Raw genomic sequence first — 17,091 nt, forward strand, 5'->3', positions numbered from 1 at the left:
GGCAGCTAATGATATCATTCTCGAGACATCTGTCGTCGACAATCAGCATGGTCGATGACCGGGCTGTACCGAGGATCGTACGGTGGAAGTTTCTACTGTCGTAGCAGATATATGCTCGAACAATTGCGGTATGACGTCAGACACGTTTTTCTGACACAACCATCCGGAGGTATGCTTTGAGGAGTGTGCACGCCTCGGGAAGTGTGCACGCGCCTCTCCGGGGTCCTATATAAAGACCTCCGGATTTCGACGGAGGTATGTTTTTCTTCTCTACTGTAGCCACAATCTCGTTATTTTGACTAAGGTTTTCAATATATTGAAGGCGCCTCAAGTCAAGTTAAAATAAATAAATAATAATAATAAAATAATAACGGATTTGTTACTTTTACATTTATTTGTGAGTATTTAGTATTAATTATTTTTAAAAAAAAATAGGACTGAAATTTAGAGTGTAGGATATAACATTTAAGTTAAAGGGAGTGAAAATTAAAAAAAAACAAAAGTTTGAAATCATGTTTCCATATTTCTCGAAATTTTCTAAAATTTCATTATTGTTTTGAAATTATATTTAATAAGGAAGCATATTTAGATGTACATTAAATGGGCCGGGCTTAAGAGGTGGCAACGTGCACAGACCATCAAAGCGCATCCTTTAAATTGTCTCTCTATAAAATGCGTCTTCCATCCAAGTTTAGGGTTCATTCCTCGCCCCGCGATCCATGAAGTTGAGCTCGACGGCGGCCGAGACGCTCTTCCCTTTTTATCGCATCAAGTCTCTTCTTTTTCTTCTTTGTTTTTGTTTTTTTGTTTTTGCTCTACTGTGTTTTGCCTGTGGCCTCTGCTTCTTCGGAAGAGGGAACGCTCTTCTCCCTGGGCGATTCTCTTTTGCAAGAGCAGCGCGGGGGCAAAAACGACGAGTCGAGATATCGTTTCTGCCGCCACTCCTCCCGTTGGCGGTACGATTGTTGCTCGACCACATTTCTTTCCATATGATTTTCTTTTACATTTCTTTGGCTCCTTCATCGCGGCCTTTATCCATTTATTGTTAGAGAAAGTTCAAGGGGTGTGTTGATATCTCAAATTCTTCATTCAGGAACGTTTAATTATATTTTTTGATAAAAAATTGCTTTTTTTTTGACAAGTTAATAGGCGCCATCGAGAACATGTCGATGGACTTTTGATAATTACGCGTAAAAGTGTTTTTACTGGAGGATTATATAAACAATCGTTTATAAATCGAAAATCATTTCGATAAGTGATTCATAAATGTTGATGGATTTTATTTTACTAGAAGAGATTTTTTATGGTTTTATCAATTTATAGTGTATATATATTTAAATTAAATAGGAAAGGGAAAAGAAACTAAAAGCCAATCTGAATTGTGCAAAACGATCTAGAAGTTCTCGTTCTGTGTAATTAAAAGATTCAATTTCATATTTAATCAAGACAAATTAATTTAGTTGGATTCGGTTATCAATCAAGACAATTTAATTTGTTATACCAATCAAAATTAATCGGTCTAATTTCATGTTTATCACATCACTGTACTAAAACGTCCAAAAAAATGTACTCGTGAAAAAAAATTCATAATTAAATGTTCATAAGTTGATTTGATCCTAATCCTCTAGTAAATGTTCCTTTTTTCCACTGCCTATGATCTGTTTACTTGATCCAATACCAATGTAGGTGGAATTCCACCAAGTATATCATATCACATAGCATATTAAGTTAAATTGTGATAACTATGATTAAATTATGACACTTATCAGTATACTCAGAAATCATATAATTGATAAATTTATTACGAGTAGCACTGTAAATGTATTAATATTGCACATTTCATAGTCGCTGAAATTGAGTTACCTACACATCATATACAATAGAGACCTAGAGTACAAGTTCAAGATCAGCTCCGGACTAAAGTTGATTATAAAACTACTCAAATGTAGGAACTACCCAGTGAATTCTCTCCATGGGAGAATGTATCTAATGTTTCATGGCTTCTTCAATGAAGGAACATTCTCCTCTTCAATGGGTTTCATTCATATTGGTCGTTGGCATACTAAATTTTCTGTTTCAGGACATGTCGCAACTGAATCTTTCGACTCTCCATCCTCGCGTCAATTAGCTTTGCCTTTAAACTACGCTTCTGATTACCTCGCGGCCATTCAATACACCCTTTCATTCCCTGAGTGATATGAGGATTCAGTGAATCAGGCGAATTCCACTGTCCTAAGCTCCCTGGGCTTAAGCCACTTTCGCCTAATCCTATATCGGGAGATAATGTACCATTGGAGATCCTTCCTCCTTTTGTCAGCCTTCCATTCGCATGCTCGACCAAATGTTTCTTGTGCTCTTCGCCATTATTCGAAACTCTTGCGTCTGATACTGACAGTCGTCCTGGTTCTATCCCTGTAATATCATGCATGGATGATCTCCATAACTTACTAATCGAAGGCACCTTTTTCCTCGACTTTGCATTTGTCGAGCAAACTTCTCGTACAGTTTCAGCATCTGGTTTGTTGTCCCCAATCTCCTTCCATTCTGCTTCACTCACTGAAGCATCTGCATTGCTCTCCTTAAAGTAATCGTTAACAGATGGTTCACTCCCATCGAGTGTATTGCTTGAACCTTGTTCCTCGGGATGACTCATTGTTTCCCAGTCACTTTCATCTTCAGCATCCTCATCACTATCAAACAACTCATCTTCATGCGGCTTTATGTGATGCTCTAGAAAGACATTGCTCTCATGACTTGATTCGTTAATCTTGGAGGCATGGCTTCGAGGGCTAAGACCGCTGCATTGTTGGTGGATATTTGCTTCACTAGTTTCTTGTCTTGGCTGGAGTTCTTGGAACACAGCATAAATATCTTCGGAAGCAGGCGGCGGCTGGTAAATGAACTCTTTTATGTCCTCAACATTAACCAAGTTTACTTTATCTTTCAGCAACTCAGCTTCTCTCGTTAATGCAACATCCATAGCTCCACTCTTCTTTGCAGCTAAAAATGCATCTAGATCTGCTTTTAGCTCCATCATCTGCGAATACTTCTCCTGAAGAGTTAGCTTTGCATCAATTAACTTCATCTGAACCCTTTCTTCGCGCCATACTTCTGCCATCTGCAACATTCTTTTCTCCACTTCAGCCTCTTCTCGTATCTTCATTGCTTCAATCTTCAGTGCTTCAATTTCAGCTTTGTCTTCCCCAATCTCTTTCGTAAGCTCATCACAAACCTCTTCTACGAGCTCACGAGCTTTGCGTTCTTTCTCGTAATCCTGTAACAGCTTCTTAGCAGTTAACCTGACCTCAGCTAGCTCATTGACAAGCTTGGAATTAACGATGTCTATCTTTTGCTGCTTCTTCCTCTCTCTATCGAGGTCAGCCTTCATTGCTTCAATTATTGTTCGGACCTTCTCATGCTCTCTGCTCCGCCATGATGCTTTCTCCTCTGCAAGTCTTTTCAAGAACTGATCCAACTTCTTCTTGGATGACTTGCGTTCTGTCTCGAGCTCACTAACGCGTACATGAGCCTTTTCAAGCTCAGTTCTGAGAGAAGAAATGACGGATACAGTGTTCACCTCCTGGTCTTCAAGAAGCTTCAAGTGACTGTAGAATCGATAGACCTCTTCTGATGTCATTGAGCTCCCAGGGTCCCATTTAGTAGCCTTCTCCAGTGCAGAGCTTGGAAAACCAGAACACTGTTGAACATGAAGCAACTATAATTACAATCGACACAAGTATAAAACCCAAGGATTCAAGCGAATTTATAATGCGGAAATGTAACCTTGTGGATCTCACTGTGTTTTGGACTTAAGACGGAGACTGGACTTGCAAACTCAAGCTTCTTGCTCTTATTAGTATGGATGCCAGTGCTTAGGGGATTGTAAAGCAACTGAACTTGTTGGCAACCAGAGCCTGACTGCAGAGACAAATGCAAGGAGCAGAGAAATGAGTTCCAAGTGCCATGATCGTGTACAAGTACCAAACTTTGCAAACAACCAGATGGATCATAAATTGGAAGTGAATAAAAACAATTACATAGCAAGAACAGATTGCTAAATTAAGAGCTGAATAAATACTCTTAATGTCTCTTTTTCACTTTTTCTATGAGATCATGAAGGGACTATTGAAGGTTGCGAACAATCTGAGCAACGAGAAACAATTTTTAACAACACAAGAATGCTGTCAAAATGTCGTACAGTTGAAACAAACCCTAGAAACAAAATCACAAAGGGGGCGAAGTTCATAGTACTATCATACCTCAAGACCTACACGAGCTCGCCATCCTTCTCCCCCGCCACCGCAGGCGGAATCTATAGGCCGTAGGCGCCAGATCCCGGCAACGAGCTTCCTAGCGGAGACCCGAGTGAGCTGGGGAGGCGGCGACGGTGGCTCACCGGCAGTAACAGCCTCGGTCTTCTGCGAGGGCTTCTCTGAGAACTTCCACCGGAGCAGAGGAGTGCTGGGACCGCTCCTCCTCCCGCCGGAAGCGGCGCTGTCCTTTCTGGGGCGGGCCCCGGCATTAACGCCGGGGAATGCGGGGCCGCGGATCTGGCGACGAGGGCGGGGCTTGCGCGCGGGACGGAGATCAGAGTGAGGAGGCACCTTGGAGGGGGGAATCCCCGGGATGCGGCGGACGGCGGAAGCCACGGTGGAAGTCGGCATTCACCACAACGTCACTCCGACGGCATGGCACGGGAAGGAAAAAAGGAGAGCGAATAGAAAGGGGGTATGGGGAAGCAAGCGTTTACCCAGAGTACTGTCGAAATTACCAAATTATCCTTGCAACAACTCTTTATAAATAAATAATGTCTTTAATATTTTTTGCCCCAAATAATTTAATTATCATGTGATTCTCCGAGTTTCGGGCTCCGATCTTGAAAATAGATTACCAATTTCAGGAGATATTAAATAAATAAACAGACATGTACGCTGCACGATCGCGGGGCTCGGTTTTATTTCGAATATAGTGAGTGGATCAGAAAACGATGTGATGCCCATTACAGGAAACGTGCTTTCATCGGCGTGAAAAACAACAAAGCTATTCAGATTTTGATGATAATTGGCCAAAAGCATGCTTGTTGTGTTGAGATGGTCAGGCTTATTTCGTCCTCGGGGAATGGGAAAGGAATCCGAGGGTAAGGTAGAATAGGATGGCAGTGGATGCCGAGATGAGACAGGGTGCACGGAGGACCTCGGAGTGCGGGCCCTCGTCGTGCCACGTCGTCACGTGCGATGTCTGTTTGATTTTTTCGACTTATTTCATGATTCATCTGTTATAGATCACGACGGTTGCTAGAGTCCCACCAAGGAGAGTATTTACATTGTCATTCTTTATACTTGATATGCTTTAAGTTTGAAACAAATTGAATAATACTTTGTTTTATCTGAGTGAGTAAGTTATTTATCATAGTATTTTTATCAATCCGTTCCTAGATGAATATAAAAGAAATAAATTATAAGTAACTACTAATCATTAGTATAGATGATCAAGATATAAAAAAAAATATATTCGAACGCATCAAATTTCGATCTTAAAATCTCATATGAAGATCTTATATTTTAACCATCACACAACCCTGAAGGAACTACAAACACTACCTTTAGTGTATATACGATATAATAAATTTAGAAATTATTTAAAAATTATAATTTTAAAATTTATAATCTAAATATTATCTTTTACTATCATTTTATTTTCTCATTTTTAAATCCACCGACCAAATATCATCATAATGTTTTTTCCTAAGGGTTCCTTGCAGATGCGCCATATTAGTAGTAATAGTTTTTGTTTTTGATTGTTTTTGCTAGACAGAGTGGCACAGTTGGTTTGTTATAGCAAAGCATGAGATTAATTTACAGCATGTACAAAAATATTATGGTTCACCTAACCCAGGGCGGCCATAGAGTCCGGTGCAAAAAATAATGAATACTGTATTAATTTAAAAAATAATAAATTCGATGCTATAAAAAAAAAATTATTAATGGAATACATAAACTGAGATTTACAATAACGGAAAATATTATAATCTACATTGATAATAATCAATATCTTTACATAATAGAAAATGAAAAATAACTATGAAAAATTAATCTTCTTAAGTTTTTATCTATAAAGTCATCCATCAATTTTTCATAATTAAATTTTTCTAGAAACTCACTCTCAATCAAAATCATTACTAATGTATTCAATCTTTTTGGGATCATAATTGATCTCAAACAAAATTTAACAGAAATATCTTTTTACTATATATTTGTCTCTTTTCACAAAAAAATATGATCAAGCTCCATTGTTGAAATAAATTCTTTTATTGTATTGATAACTTGTCCAAATCTAGATTCTTTTTACTCTTCAAAAGAAGCAATTATCCCCTTAACCTTGATCATAGCAATGTCAACAAGCATATTTTCATATTGTAAGCCTTTGTTAATAATGTTAACTTTATCCATTATGTCATATTAAATAATCATATCCACTAAAAACTCAAAATTTTCAAGTTCAAATGTTGGTAAAGATTTCTATCAAAACCTTCCACCTCTTTGTAGAATGAGAAAATATTGTATAAAGTCATTGAACTACTCCAAAAAAGTTTTCTGCTTTTCCACAGGAATTTGCAATGTTACAAAGGGTTAAATTCAAAAAATGACAACCACACGGAGTGTTTAATGCTCAAAGTCATTTTCTCATTGTTACTAGCATCAGGAGTGCAATCAAGTATTACAGAAAAAAAATTTAGCTTCTTTAATGTTTTGAAGAATAGAACTCTTGATTTCAGAAGCTAACAAACATATCAACTCATTATGAATTTTGTGGCTAAAATGATGATGATGTGCATTTCTTTCAAGATGTTCCTTCATCATTGAGTCCCACTTGACAATCATCTCAATAATAGCCATAAAGTTTCTATTGTTATCATCATAAAGTTTCTCATTACTACCACAAAATGTTATGTTTTATTCAACCAAAAATCTCACAAGTGAAATTAATCGATGTAATACCTTCCTCCAATGCTCTTTTACCTTCTTGATTTGATCTTGAATAGCATGATCAATTATTTTACCCTTCACTAACCTAATACGTAACTCAGACTAGCAAGCATAATAATTGTTATATTCAATACTTGTCTCATGTTCTTTAAGTCTTTTACTAAGATCCCCCCAATCATAGTATCCTTCATTTGCTAATTGACTTGGTTGAGACCCTCTTTTAAACAACTTGCAACAAAAATAAAATATTTTATCAAGTAGTTTTGAATAAACCAACTAATCTCAATAGTATTTTTGACTATTTAGAAAAATCCGAGTGTAGGAATATGAAGAGAATCATATATTTGATCTATCTTTGAGACCTTTCCCTATCAATACATCTCTTATAGGACCCCTTTTCCACTAATTGATCCTTCCACTTAGGATCTAACTTCTTCCAGTTTCTTAGATAAAAAATGTCAAGTGAAATCGATGAACTTGGTTCTTCATTCACTGCATTAATAATATTATCATCACTTTCAAAATAATTATTTTCAAAGTCTAAGTCATCACCACTTTAATTGCCTTCAATCTCATTCACATCTTTCTCTATATCATTTTCAATGTCTAAGCCTTCGTGTAATTCATTATAATTATTTATTTTTACTCTTCATTATTCAAATCTTCAAGTGATGGATTTTTCGATTCTTTAACAACAAATCTGTCTATCACCCCTCTTTGATACTCAATAAATCCTTCAACTTTTTTTTCTCGTATATCCTGATAGATATATCCTAGTGGGAGACATTCCAATTTTCTACAAGAAAAATAAATAAATCAAGCTCTAAAACAACCATTTATTATAGATATTAGACAAACACTTATTACACTAAACTAAAATTTAAAAAAAAAATTGAATAAAAGGGGATGATAATAATTGTCTCATATCATGGAATATATAAGGTCAATAATGCTATCTTATATGCCCAAGGTTTAACTTCCTAAGAGTTTCTTTACAAGTGATGCTTCCGGCATCACCAACAATTTCCAATTCAAACATTTCTGTAACAAGCTTTAGGGTGAAAGCTAAAGCATTTTCCCAAAACAAGCACTCTAATACAAAGATAAAAAACAAGTAGGCAATGGTAGGGTTGTAAATGAACCAATTATTCATGAATAATTTTGGTGTTTGACTTGATAAGTACTTGTTTATGTTCATTCAATATATACAAAATCAATTAAATAAATATGCTTGAACAGCTTGCTAAACTAAATAAATAAGTTTGAACACATATGTTCAACTCATTAATGTTTGTGAATAATGTTCATGAACAACATCCGTGTGTTGGTGCAACCTTAGGTCAAGGTTAACCTGGTTGACCCGACTCGAGTTGACCTGACTCGAGTTGTATTTTGATGTTTGACGAGAATAGAAAAGTTGTATCTTGATGTTTGACAAGAATACAAACTTGGGAGATTGTGGGTGCAACCTTCGGTCAAGGCTGACCTGGTTGACCCGACTTGAGTTGACTTGATTCGGTAAAGTCCAAGTATGGAGACTTGGCACGGGAAAAGTCCAAGTATGGAGACTTGGCACGGAAAAGTCCAAGCAGAGAGCTTGGCACGGGGAAAAGTCCAAGTATGGAGACTTGGCACGGAAAAGTCCAAGCAGAGAGCTTGGCACGGGAAAAGTCCAAGTATGGAGACTTGGCACGGAAAAGTCCAAGCAGGGAGCTTGGCACGAGAGAAGTCCAAGTATGGAAGCTTGGCATGGGAAGTCGGACAGGGCTCGGCAGCTCGTTCTCCGGACTAGGTCAGAGAGGGCTCAGGAGCTCGTTCTCTGGACCAGACGAAGTCGGAGAGGGCTTGGCAGCTCGTTCTCCTGACTAGGTCAGAGAGGGCTCGGGAGCTCGTTCTCTGGACCAGACGAAGTCGGAGAGGGCTCGGCAGCTCGTTCTCCGGACTAGGTCAAAGAGGGCTCGGGAGCTCGTTCTCTGGACCAGATAGAGTTGGAGAGGGCTCGGTAGCTCGTTCTCCAGACTAGGTCAGAGAGGGCTCGGTAGCTCGTTCTCTGGACCGGATAAAGTCGGAGAGGGCTCGGTAGCTCGTTCTCCAGACTAGGTCAGAGAGGGCTCGGTAGCTCGTTCTCTGGACCGGACGTGGAAGTCGGAGAGGGCTCGGTAGCTCGTTCTCCGGACTAGGTCAGAGAGGGCTCGGTAGCTCGTTCTCTGGACCAGACATGGAAGTCGGAGAGGGCTCGATAGCTCGTTTCTCCAGACTAGGTCAGAGAGGGCTCGGTAACTCGTTCTCTAGACCGGGAAGGCTTTAGGATTTAGGGCTGGGAAGCTCTAAGGCATTGGATCGGTCTGGTGACCGATCAGTAACCAAACAGTGGTTCGCTGAAGGTTATCTGATCGGTCCACAGACCGATCAGAAAACGATCAGGAAGCTACTGATCGTTGCCTGATCGGTCCACAGACCGATCAGGCTTTAAAGCCAACCCTCACAGAGATGGCTGACCGGTCTGGGGACCGATCAGCCTAGGGCGTGATCGGTCCACAGACCGATCAGATGGCTCCCAGACCGATCAGGCTGGAGCCTGATCGGTCCAGGCCTAGCCGTTGCGACACAACGGCTAGATTTCTGTGTTACTCTTTGTCTTCTTCACAGGTGTAGCAGGTGCAGGATATATATATCGAGGTCGAGGGCCTCTACAGGAATAGTTCTTGCACTTCCTCCTTACTGCGATTTGAGCTTTGCTGAGCTCCTCTTTGCTGAAGCTTCGTGTGAGCTTCTCTCGACTGGTTGATCAGCTGCTGTTGGCATCATCCGTGAAGTTGCTGCTTCATCAACGGACTCCAATCGACGAGAAGAAGGCAAGCAAACTTGGTAGAGTGTATTTACATTCATATTATCCATTGTTTCTTACTTTATTTCTTGTACTCCTTTATTGCTGTTGCAAAAGAGATTGTGGCGAGGTTTCGCCACCCAGAAGGAGTTCTTATTAGCCGATTTTCCGGGGTCTCATCCACTGACGGATTGATAGGATTCGTCCACCTTACGGACTCGCCGAGGAGTAGGAGTATCATCTCCGAACCTCGTTATATCGTCGTGTTTGAGGTTTGATCTTCTCCATTCTCGTTTCTACTTTTTATTTCCGCTGCGCTAACTCAAATTGTAGGAAGAAACGAGAATTTGGGGTCGGCTATGTTGGTGCAACATTAGGTCAAGGTTGACCTGATTGACCCGATTCGAGTTGACCTGACTCGAGTTGTATTTTGATGTTTGACGAGAACAGAAGAGTTATATTTTGATGGGAGATTGTTGGTGCAACCTTAGGTCAAGGTTGACCTGGTTGACCTGACTCGAGTTGACCTGACTCAAGTTGTATCTTGATGTTTGACAAGAACAGAAACTTGGGAGGTTGTGGGTGCAACCCTTGGTCAAGGTTGACCTGGTTGACCCGAGGTGAGTTGACTTGGCACGGAAAAGTACAAGCAGGGAGCTTGGCACGGGAAAAGTCCAAGCAGGGAGCTTGGCACGGGAGAAAGTCCAAGTATGGAGACTTGGCACGGAGAAGTCCAAGTATGGGAACTTGGCAAGTGGAAGTCAGAGAGGGCTCGATAGCTCGTTCTCTGGACCGGAAGTGAAAGACGGAGAGGGCTCGGTAGCTCGTTCTCCGGATTAGGTCAGAGAGGGCTCGGTAGCTCGTTCTCTTGATCGGAAGTAAAAGACGAAGAGGGCTCGGTAGCTCGTTCTCCGGATTAGGTCAGAGAGGGCTCGGTAGCTCGTTCTCTAGATCAGGAAGGCAGATGGAAAATCCTGGTGAGTGAAGCCAGGTGAAAGTCCTGGTGAGTGAAGCCAGGCAGATGGAAAGTCCTGGTGAATGAAGCCAGGCAGACGGAAAAGTCCTGGTGAGTGAAGCCAGGCAGATTGGAAATCCTGGTGAGTGAAGCTAGGTGAAAACCCTAGTGAGTGAAGCTAGGTGAAAGTGAAAGTCCTGGTGAGTGAAGCCAGGCAGTTGGGAAGTCCTGGTTAGTGAAGCCGGGCAAGGAAAAATCCAGATGGATCAAGGCTGATCGGACATCTGGTGTTGTGAAGGTCAAGTAGGTCAAGGGAGTGACCGGATACTTGCCACGAAGAGAAAAGTCTAAGTGGGTCAAAGGGATTGACCGGACACTTGGTAGGGAGTCTTAGCAGGTCAAGGGAGTGACCAGATGCTAAGCATGAGATACCAATAGGTCAAGGTTGACCGGATATTGGTTTGGAAGGCGTGAGACTTGGTTTGGGCAAAAACCAAGAGCTGGATCGATCAGTGGATCGATCTAATGATACACTGGGTTATCTGATCGGTCTGGTGACCGATCAGTAACCAAACAGTATGCTACTGTATGTTATCTGATCGGTCTGCAGACCGATCAAGAAAGCGAACAGAAGGCAAAGAGAAAAGGAGGGGATCGGTCTGTGGACCGATCCACATGCACCCTGATCGGTCCACAGACCGATCAGGAGACGATCAGAGAGTTGGGCGAGTTCTTTGTGAAGAGTGCTGATCGGTCTGGGGACCGATCAGCATAGGTCCTGATCGGTCCCCAAGACCGATCAGGGAGGCCTCGGACCGATCAGGGTGGAGCCTGATCGGTCCAGGTATAGCCGTTATGAGTGACAACGGCTATCTCCGTCTTCTTCGCTGTCTTCTTTGCAGTGCAGGTTATAAAAGGAGATCGAGGGCTTCTACAGCAACACTTCTTCTTCTTCCTCTCCTCAGCTGCTACCTCTTGCTTCTGTAGTTGAGCTTTGCTGAGCTCTTCTTAGCTGAAGCTTCGCGTGAGCTTACTCGGCTGGGGTCTCCAACAGTTGCTGCTGTATTTGGCCCGTGAAGTTGCTGCTTCATCAACAGCCGACGAGAAGGCAAGATTGTTTGTTTTTTTTCATTCATATTGTTGCTTCTTCTTGTGTATTCTTGTACTCCTATTCTTGCTGGTGCAAGAAAGATTGTGGCGAGGTTTCTCCACCCAGAAGAAGTATATATATTAGCCGGTTCTCCGGGGACTCATCCACCGACGGATTGATAGGCTTCGTCCACCTTACGGACACGCCGAGGAGTAGGAGTTTATCTCCGAACCTCGTTACATCGCTGCGTGTTGAGGTTTGATCTTCTTGTCTTTGTTTCTTTGTTTTATTTTCCGCTGCGCTAACGTCAACTTGTAGAAAGAAACGAAGATTTGGGGTCGGCTATTCACACCCCCCCTCTCTAGCCGCGACCATCGATCCTAACAGGCTATTCACACCCCCCTCTCTAGCCGCTATCCGAAGGTCCTAACAAGTGGTATCAGAGCAAGGTTGCTCTTCGACGGATTAACACCCGGGGGAGCACAAGCTAGAAAATGGATCGACTTGGAGAAGACATCACGATTCCACCCTTCTACGATCGCGACGACTTCGCGTATTGGAAGGTAAGAATGAAGTATTTTCTTATGACTAACCTAGTAAATTGGAATTGTGTAAAAGTAGGTTTTATTCCTCCGGTGGATAAAGAAGGAGAACCTCTTGAGAAGAAGAAGTGGACGAAGGAACAAATCCACCGATCCATGATCAATGACGAGGTAACAAAAATCTTTGAATTTTCATTACCTAATGATGTCTTGCATAAGATAGGTGGATACAACGATGCCAAGGAGTTGTGGAACAACTTGGCTAAGTTCCATGAGGAGAGCTCCAATTCAAGTCATGAAGAGGAGTCAAGTGAGCCAAGTAGCTCACATCATGGAGGTATGGAATTAGAAGTTGAGGGCTACTCAACATCTAAGGAAGAAGAGGAGAAGAGTTCTTCTTCAAGATTGGAGCAAGAAGAAGAAGTCTCTACCTCCGGAAGGGATGAAGAAGAGAGCTTATATCCATCCTCAACCCTAGGTAACTCAAGCAACTTAATTTCAAGTAAATTACATATAATGTGTTTTGAGTGTAGGGAATATGGGCATTACAAGAGTAAATGTCCAAAGAGGATTAGGAAGACTCCACCGACGCCAAAGGTCAAGGAAGCCGGAGTCCCGATACGCAAGGGCAAGGAGCACGTGGTGTGCTTCCAATGCAAGCAAAGGGGACATTATAGGAGCCAATGTCTGAGGAGGAGGCAACCTCACAAGGACAAGAGACCAAGCACATCTATGGGGGGAGCTAAGGCAAACCCTAAGGTACCCTTTAAGGCATATACTTGCAATTCTAATAAGACACATGCTAGTAGCTTTATTGCATTTGTCAATAATGATAAGCATGATAACTATAGAAACCGATACATGTGCTTAGGTGCCAAACATGTTAGTCTAGATAAGGACAATACTAGAAGTACCAACCCTAGAATTAATTCATCTAAGGTTAAGGAAAACCTAGATAGGAATCCCAAAACAACTAGACATATGCCTAGGAATACCTCAAAGAAAAATGACAAATTAAAACTTGAGGTATTAGAGAAGGAAAATCAAGTCTTAAGGTCAAGACTTGACACTTTAGAAAAGACCCTTAAGAATTTGGAGAAGTCAACTCTAGGGTCTAAGGGTCAAAAACAAAAGCCCAAGGACATGAGAGGTTTGAGTCACAAACCTAAGTCTCAAATGGTCAAGCCCACTTATCATAATGTTCCATTCGATTATGGAACAAGACCTAGGGCTAGGAAGACCATCACCAAGGTCACAAGGGGAGTCAACCCTAGAGTTGATCTTGATGAGTCCCAAATGACCAAGGATTTAAAGCCTAGGAGGGTCATTAGGAGGGTTGCTAGGGAAGTCATCCCTAGTGAATATTTAGTGAACCCAATGAGCTCAAATAGGTTTTGGGTTCCTAGGAGCGTGATTCCATCACGCTAGATGGGTTAGGGTGTGCCAACCTTAATTGGATAGGTAGTTAACCTAATCATGGCAAAAGGTTGCATTTTAGGAATTTTCAAGGTGTAATCAAGCCTTGAAAATGAAATTTAAAATTTTACTCATTCCTAAGGTGATTAGGATGTGTCAACCACACTTGAGGAATTTTCTAGGGTCAATCTAATTGGCACATAGTGATCTAAAAATCTTTAGTATATGATTTTAGAACTATTACACTTAGGAATATAGAATTTATGGCAAAATTATCAAAAATGGCAACTAAAGCTAGAATTAGGTATTTTCTATACCTTTATATGTTATTTGCCATATATTATTTGTCATATGCCATGTCATGACATCATATCTAATTTACTATCATTTGAAATGTCATGATAATGCTTAGGTTAGTTATATGTCATGCCTTATTTAAGTTTCATACTTTATGCCATGACATCATGACATTGACACATGTTTCCACTTATGATATTATTTTATGCCATGTCATCATCTCTTGCATGTATGATCAATTAAATTGATTTAAGGATAAAAACATAATTTGATATGGAGATCAAATTGTTGTTTAGAAAATGCATGAGAACTTAGCTTAAGATAACCTAAACTCATATCTCACATCAAAATTGACTTGGATGTGTTTGATACACCTTAGATGTGTGTGAGATATTAGGATTATGAGTTAGGATCAAGGTGCATAGTTCTTGTACCTAGATGAGCCTAATTCGAAATTGAGGATCATAGAGAAAGCTTGCGTACAAGTCATGTACACTTAGCCCTAAGATTGTGGTCCTAAATTAAATGGTTTAAAATCATTTCAAAATTGATTTGAAAAACCTTGATGAAGCTTTTCTAATGATAGCATTCATCATTGAGCAAGTTGACACAAAGATGGATTAACCTTGAGCTATTTCAAAGTCTTTCGAACTTTGTATCAAGATTTAAAAATGGAAGTTATTTTCATAGAAAACTATTTTTCCATGATAATATATGTTATGAGGAATGTATCCTCAAAATTTTATAATTTTTGAAATTTTCTGTGATTTTTTAGGGGTTTCTGAATTTCGGGAGAAAAATCAGAAATCCCTATCAGAGATTTGTGGACCGATCAGAGGGGATCCTGATCGGTCCAAGGAAGTCTGGATCGGTCACTGGACCGATCCAGAGAAGTGTGGATCGGTCTGGTGACCGATCCAGTGAGGTTCTGATCGGTCTGGTAACCGATCAGAGCGTGCCAAAATGCTGATTTTCGATTGTTGTCTGAAATTTCAGCTTTGGAAGTTGGTGTTTTTTATTTCTAAAGGGTTGAAACTCTCCAAGACATTGTTGGTGCAATGGTCAAGGGGGAGTTGACCTTTAGGGGGAGTTTTACCTATTGGTCAAAGGGGAGTTGACCTTTAGGGGGAGTTTTACCTATTGGTCAATGGGGAGTTGACTTTTAGGTGGAGTTTTTACTGGATTTCTGAGGATGAGTGATATGGGATTATCACTAAGTTGATTATTGTCTTTAGTATCAAGGGGGAAATTAAGGGTTTCAATGAAAGGTATGAGACTTTCATTAGGAAGAAACTCTTAACCTTGATTCACTCTTTTTTATGTGTGTCAAAAAGGGGGAGAAATGTCTAGAGAATGTTCAAGGAAGAACATTGGAGTTTGGGGAGAATGTTCAAGAAAGAACATTGATTGGAGAACTATTGTAAAACCTAAGTTAGGTTATCGGGTTAACCTAACTTGATTATGGTTTTTGTCAAACTCAAAAAGGGGGAGATTGTTGGTGCAACCTTAGGTCAAGGTTGACCTGGTTGACCCGACTCGAGTTGACCTGACTCGAGTTGTATTTTGATGTTTGACGAGAATAGAAAAGTTATATCTTGATGTTTAACAAGAATACAAACTTGGGAGATTGTGGGTGCAACCTTCGGTCAAGGCTGACCTGGTTGACCCGACTTGAGTTGACTTGATTCGGTAAAGTCCAAGTATGGAGACTTGGCACGGGAAAAGTCCAAGTATGGAGACTTGGCACGGAAAAGTCCAAGCAGGGAGCTTGGCACGGGGAAAAGTCCAAGTATGGAGACTTGGCACGGAAAAGTCCAAGCAGGGAGCTTGGCACGGGAAAAGTCCAAGTATGGAGACTTGGCACGGAAAAGTCCAAGCAGGGAGCTTGGCACGGGAGAAGTCCAAGTATGGAAGCTTGGCATGGGAAGTCGGAGAGGGCTTGGCAGCTCGTTCTCCGGACTAGGTCAGAGAGGGCTCGGGAGCTCGTTCTCTGGACCAGACGACGTCGGAGAGGGCTCGGCAGCTCGTTCTCCGGACTAGGTCAGACAGGGCTCGGGAGCTCGTTCTCTGGACCAGACAGAGTTGGAGAGGGCTCGGTAGCTCGTTCTCCGGACTAGGTCAGAGAGGGCTCGGTAGCTCATTCTCTGGACCGGATGAAGTCGAAGAGGGTTCGGTAGCTCGTTCTCCAGACTAGGTCAGAGAGGGCTCGGTAGCTCGTTCTCTGGACCGGACGTGGAAGTCGGAGAGGGCTCGGTAGCTCGTTCTCCGGACTAGGTCAGAGAGGGCTCGGTAGCTCGTTCTCTGGACCGGACATGGAAGTCGGAGAGGGCTCGGTAGCTCGTTTCTCCAGACTAGGTCAGAGAGGGCTCGGTAGCTCGTTCTCTAGACAGGGAAAGCTTTAGGATTTAGGGCTGGGAAGCTCTAAGGCATTGGATCGGTCTGGTGACCGATCAGTAACCAAACAGTGGTTCGCTGAAGGTTATCTGATCGGTCCACAGACCGATCAGAAAACGATCAGGAAGCTACTGATCGTTGCCTGATCGGTCCACAGACCGATCAGGCTTTAAAGCCAACCCTCACAGAGATGGCTGACCGGTCTGGGGACCGATCAGCCTAGGGCGTGATCGGTCCATAGACCGATCAGTTGGCTCCCAGACCGATCAGGTTGGAGCCTGATCAGTCCAGGCCTAGCTGTTGCGACACAACGGCTAGATTTCTGTGTTGCTCTTTGTCTTCTTCACAGGTGTAGTAGGTGCAGGATATATATATCGAGGTCGAGGGCCTCTACAGGAACAATTCTTGCTCTTCCTCCTTACTGCGATTTGAGCTTTGCTGAGCTCCTCTTTTCTGAAGCTTCGTGTGAGCTTCTCTCGACTGGTTGATCAGCTGTTGTTGGCATCATCCGTGAAGTTGCTGCTTCATCAACGGACTCCAGTCGACGAGAAGAAGGCAAGCAAACTTGGTAGAGTGTATTTACA

The 17,091-nt window shown here is 41.7% G+C and overlaps 1 protein-coding gene and 1 non-coding gene across 2 annotated transcripts; one reads left to right on the forward strand and one right to left on the reverse strand.

Annotated features, from left to right (window-relative positions):
- Positions 1 to 846: 846 nt before the first annotated feature.
- Positions 847 to 979, forward strand: LOC121995111. Its single transcript, XR_006115843.1, has one exon. It is a non-coding gene; the product is annotated as a small nucleolar RNA snoR111 (small nucleolar RNA).
- Positions 980 to 1,788: 809 nt separating this feature from the next.
- Positions 1,789 to 4,740, reverse strand: LOC121991959. The gene is made up of 3 exons (XM_042546046.1): positions 4,260 to 4,740; positions 3,784 to 3,918; positions 1,789 to 3,697 (listed from the first exon to the last, which is right to left on the reverse strand). The coding sequence occupies exons 1-3, from the start codon at positions 4,662 to 4,664 to the stop codon at positions 2,063 to 2,065; spliced, it is 2,175 nt and encodes a 724-aa protein (XP_042401980.1). The 5' UTR covers positions 4,665 to 4,740; the 3' UTR covers positions 1,789 to 2,062.
- Positions 4,741 to 17,091: the final 12,351 nt, after the last annotated feature.

The sequence above is a fragment of the Zingiber officinale genome, chromosome 1B (genome assembly GCF_018446385.1).
Source record: "Zingiber officinale cultivar Zhangliang chromosome 1B, Zo_v1.1, whole genome shotgun sequence".
Lineage (NCBI taxonomy): Eukaryota > Viridiplantae > Streptophyta > Magnoliopsida > Zingiberales > Zingiberaceae > Zingiber > Zingiber officinale.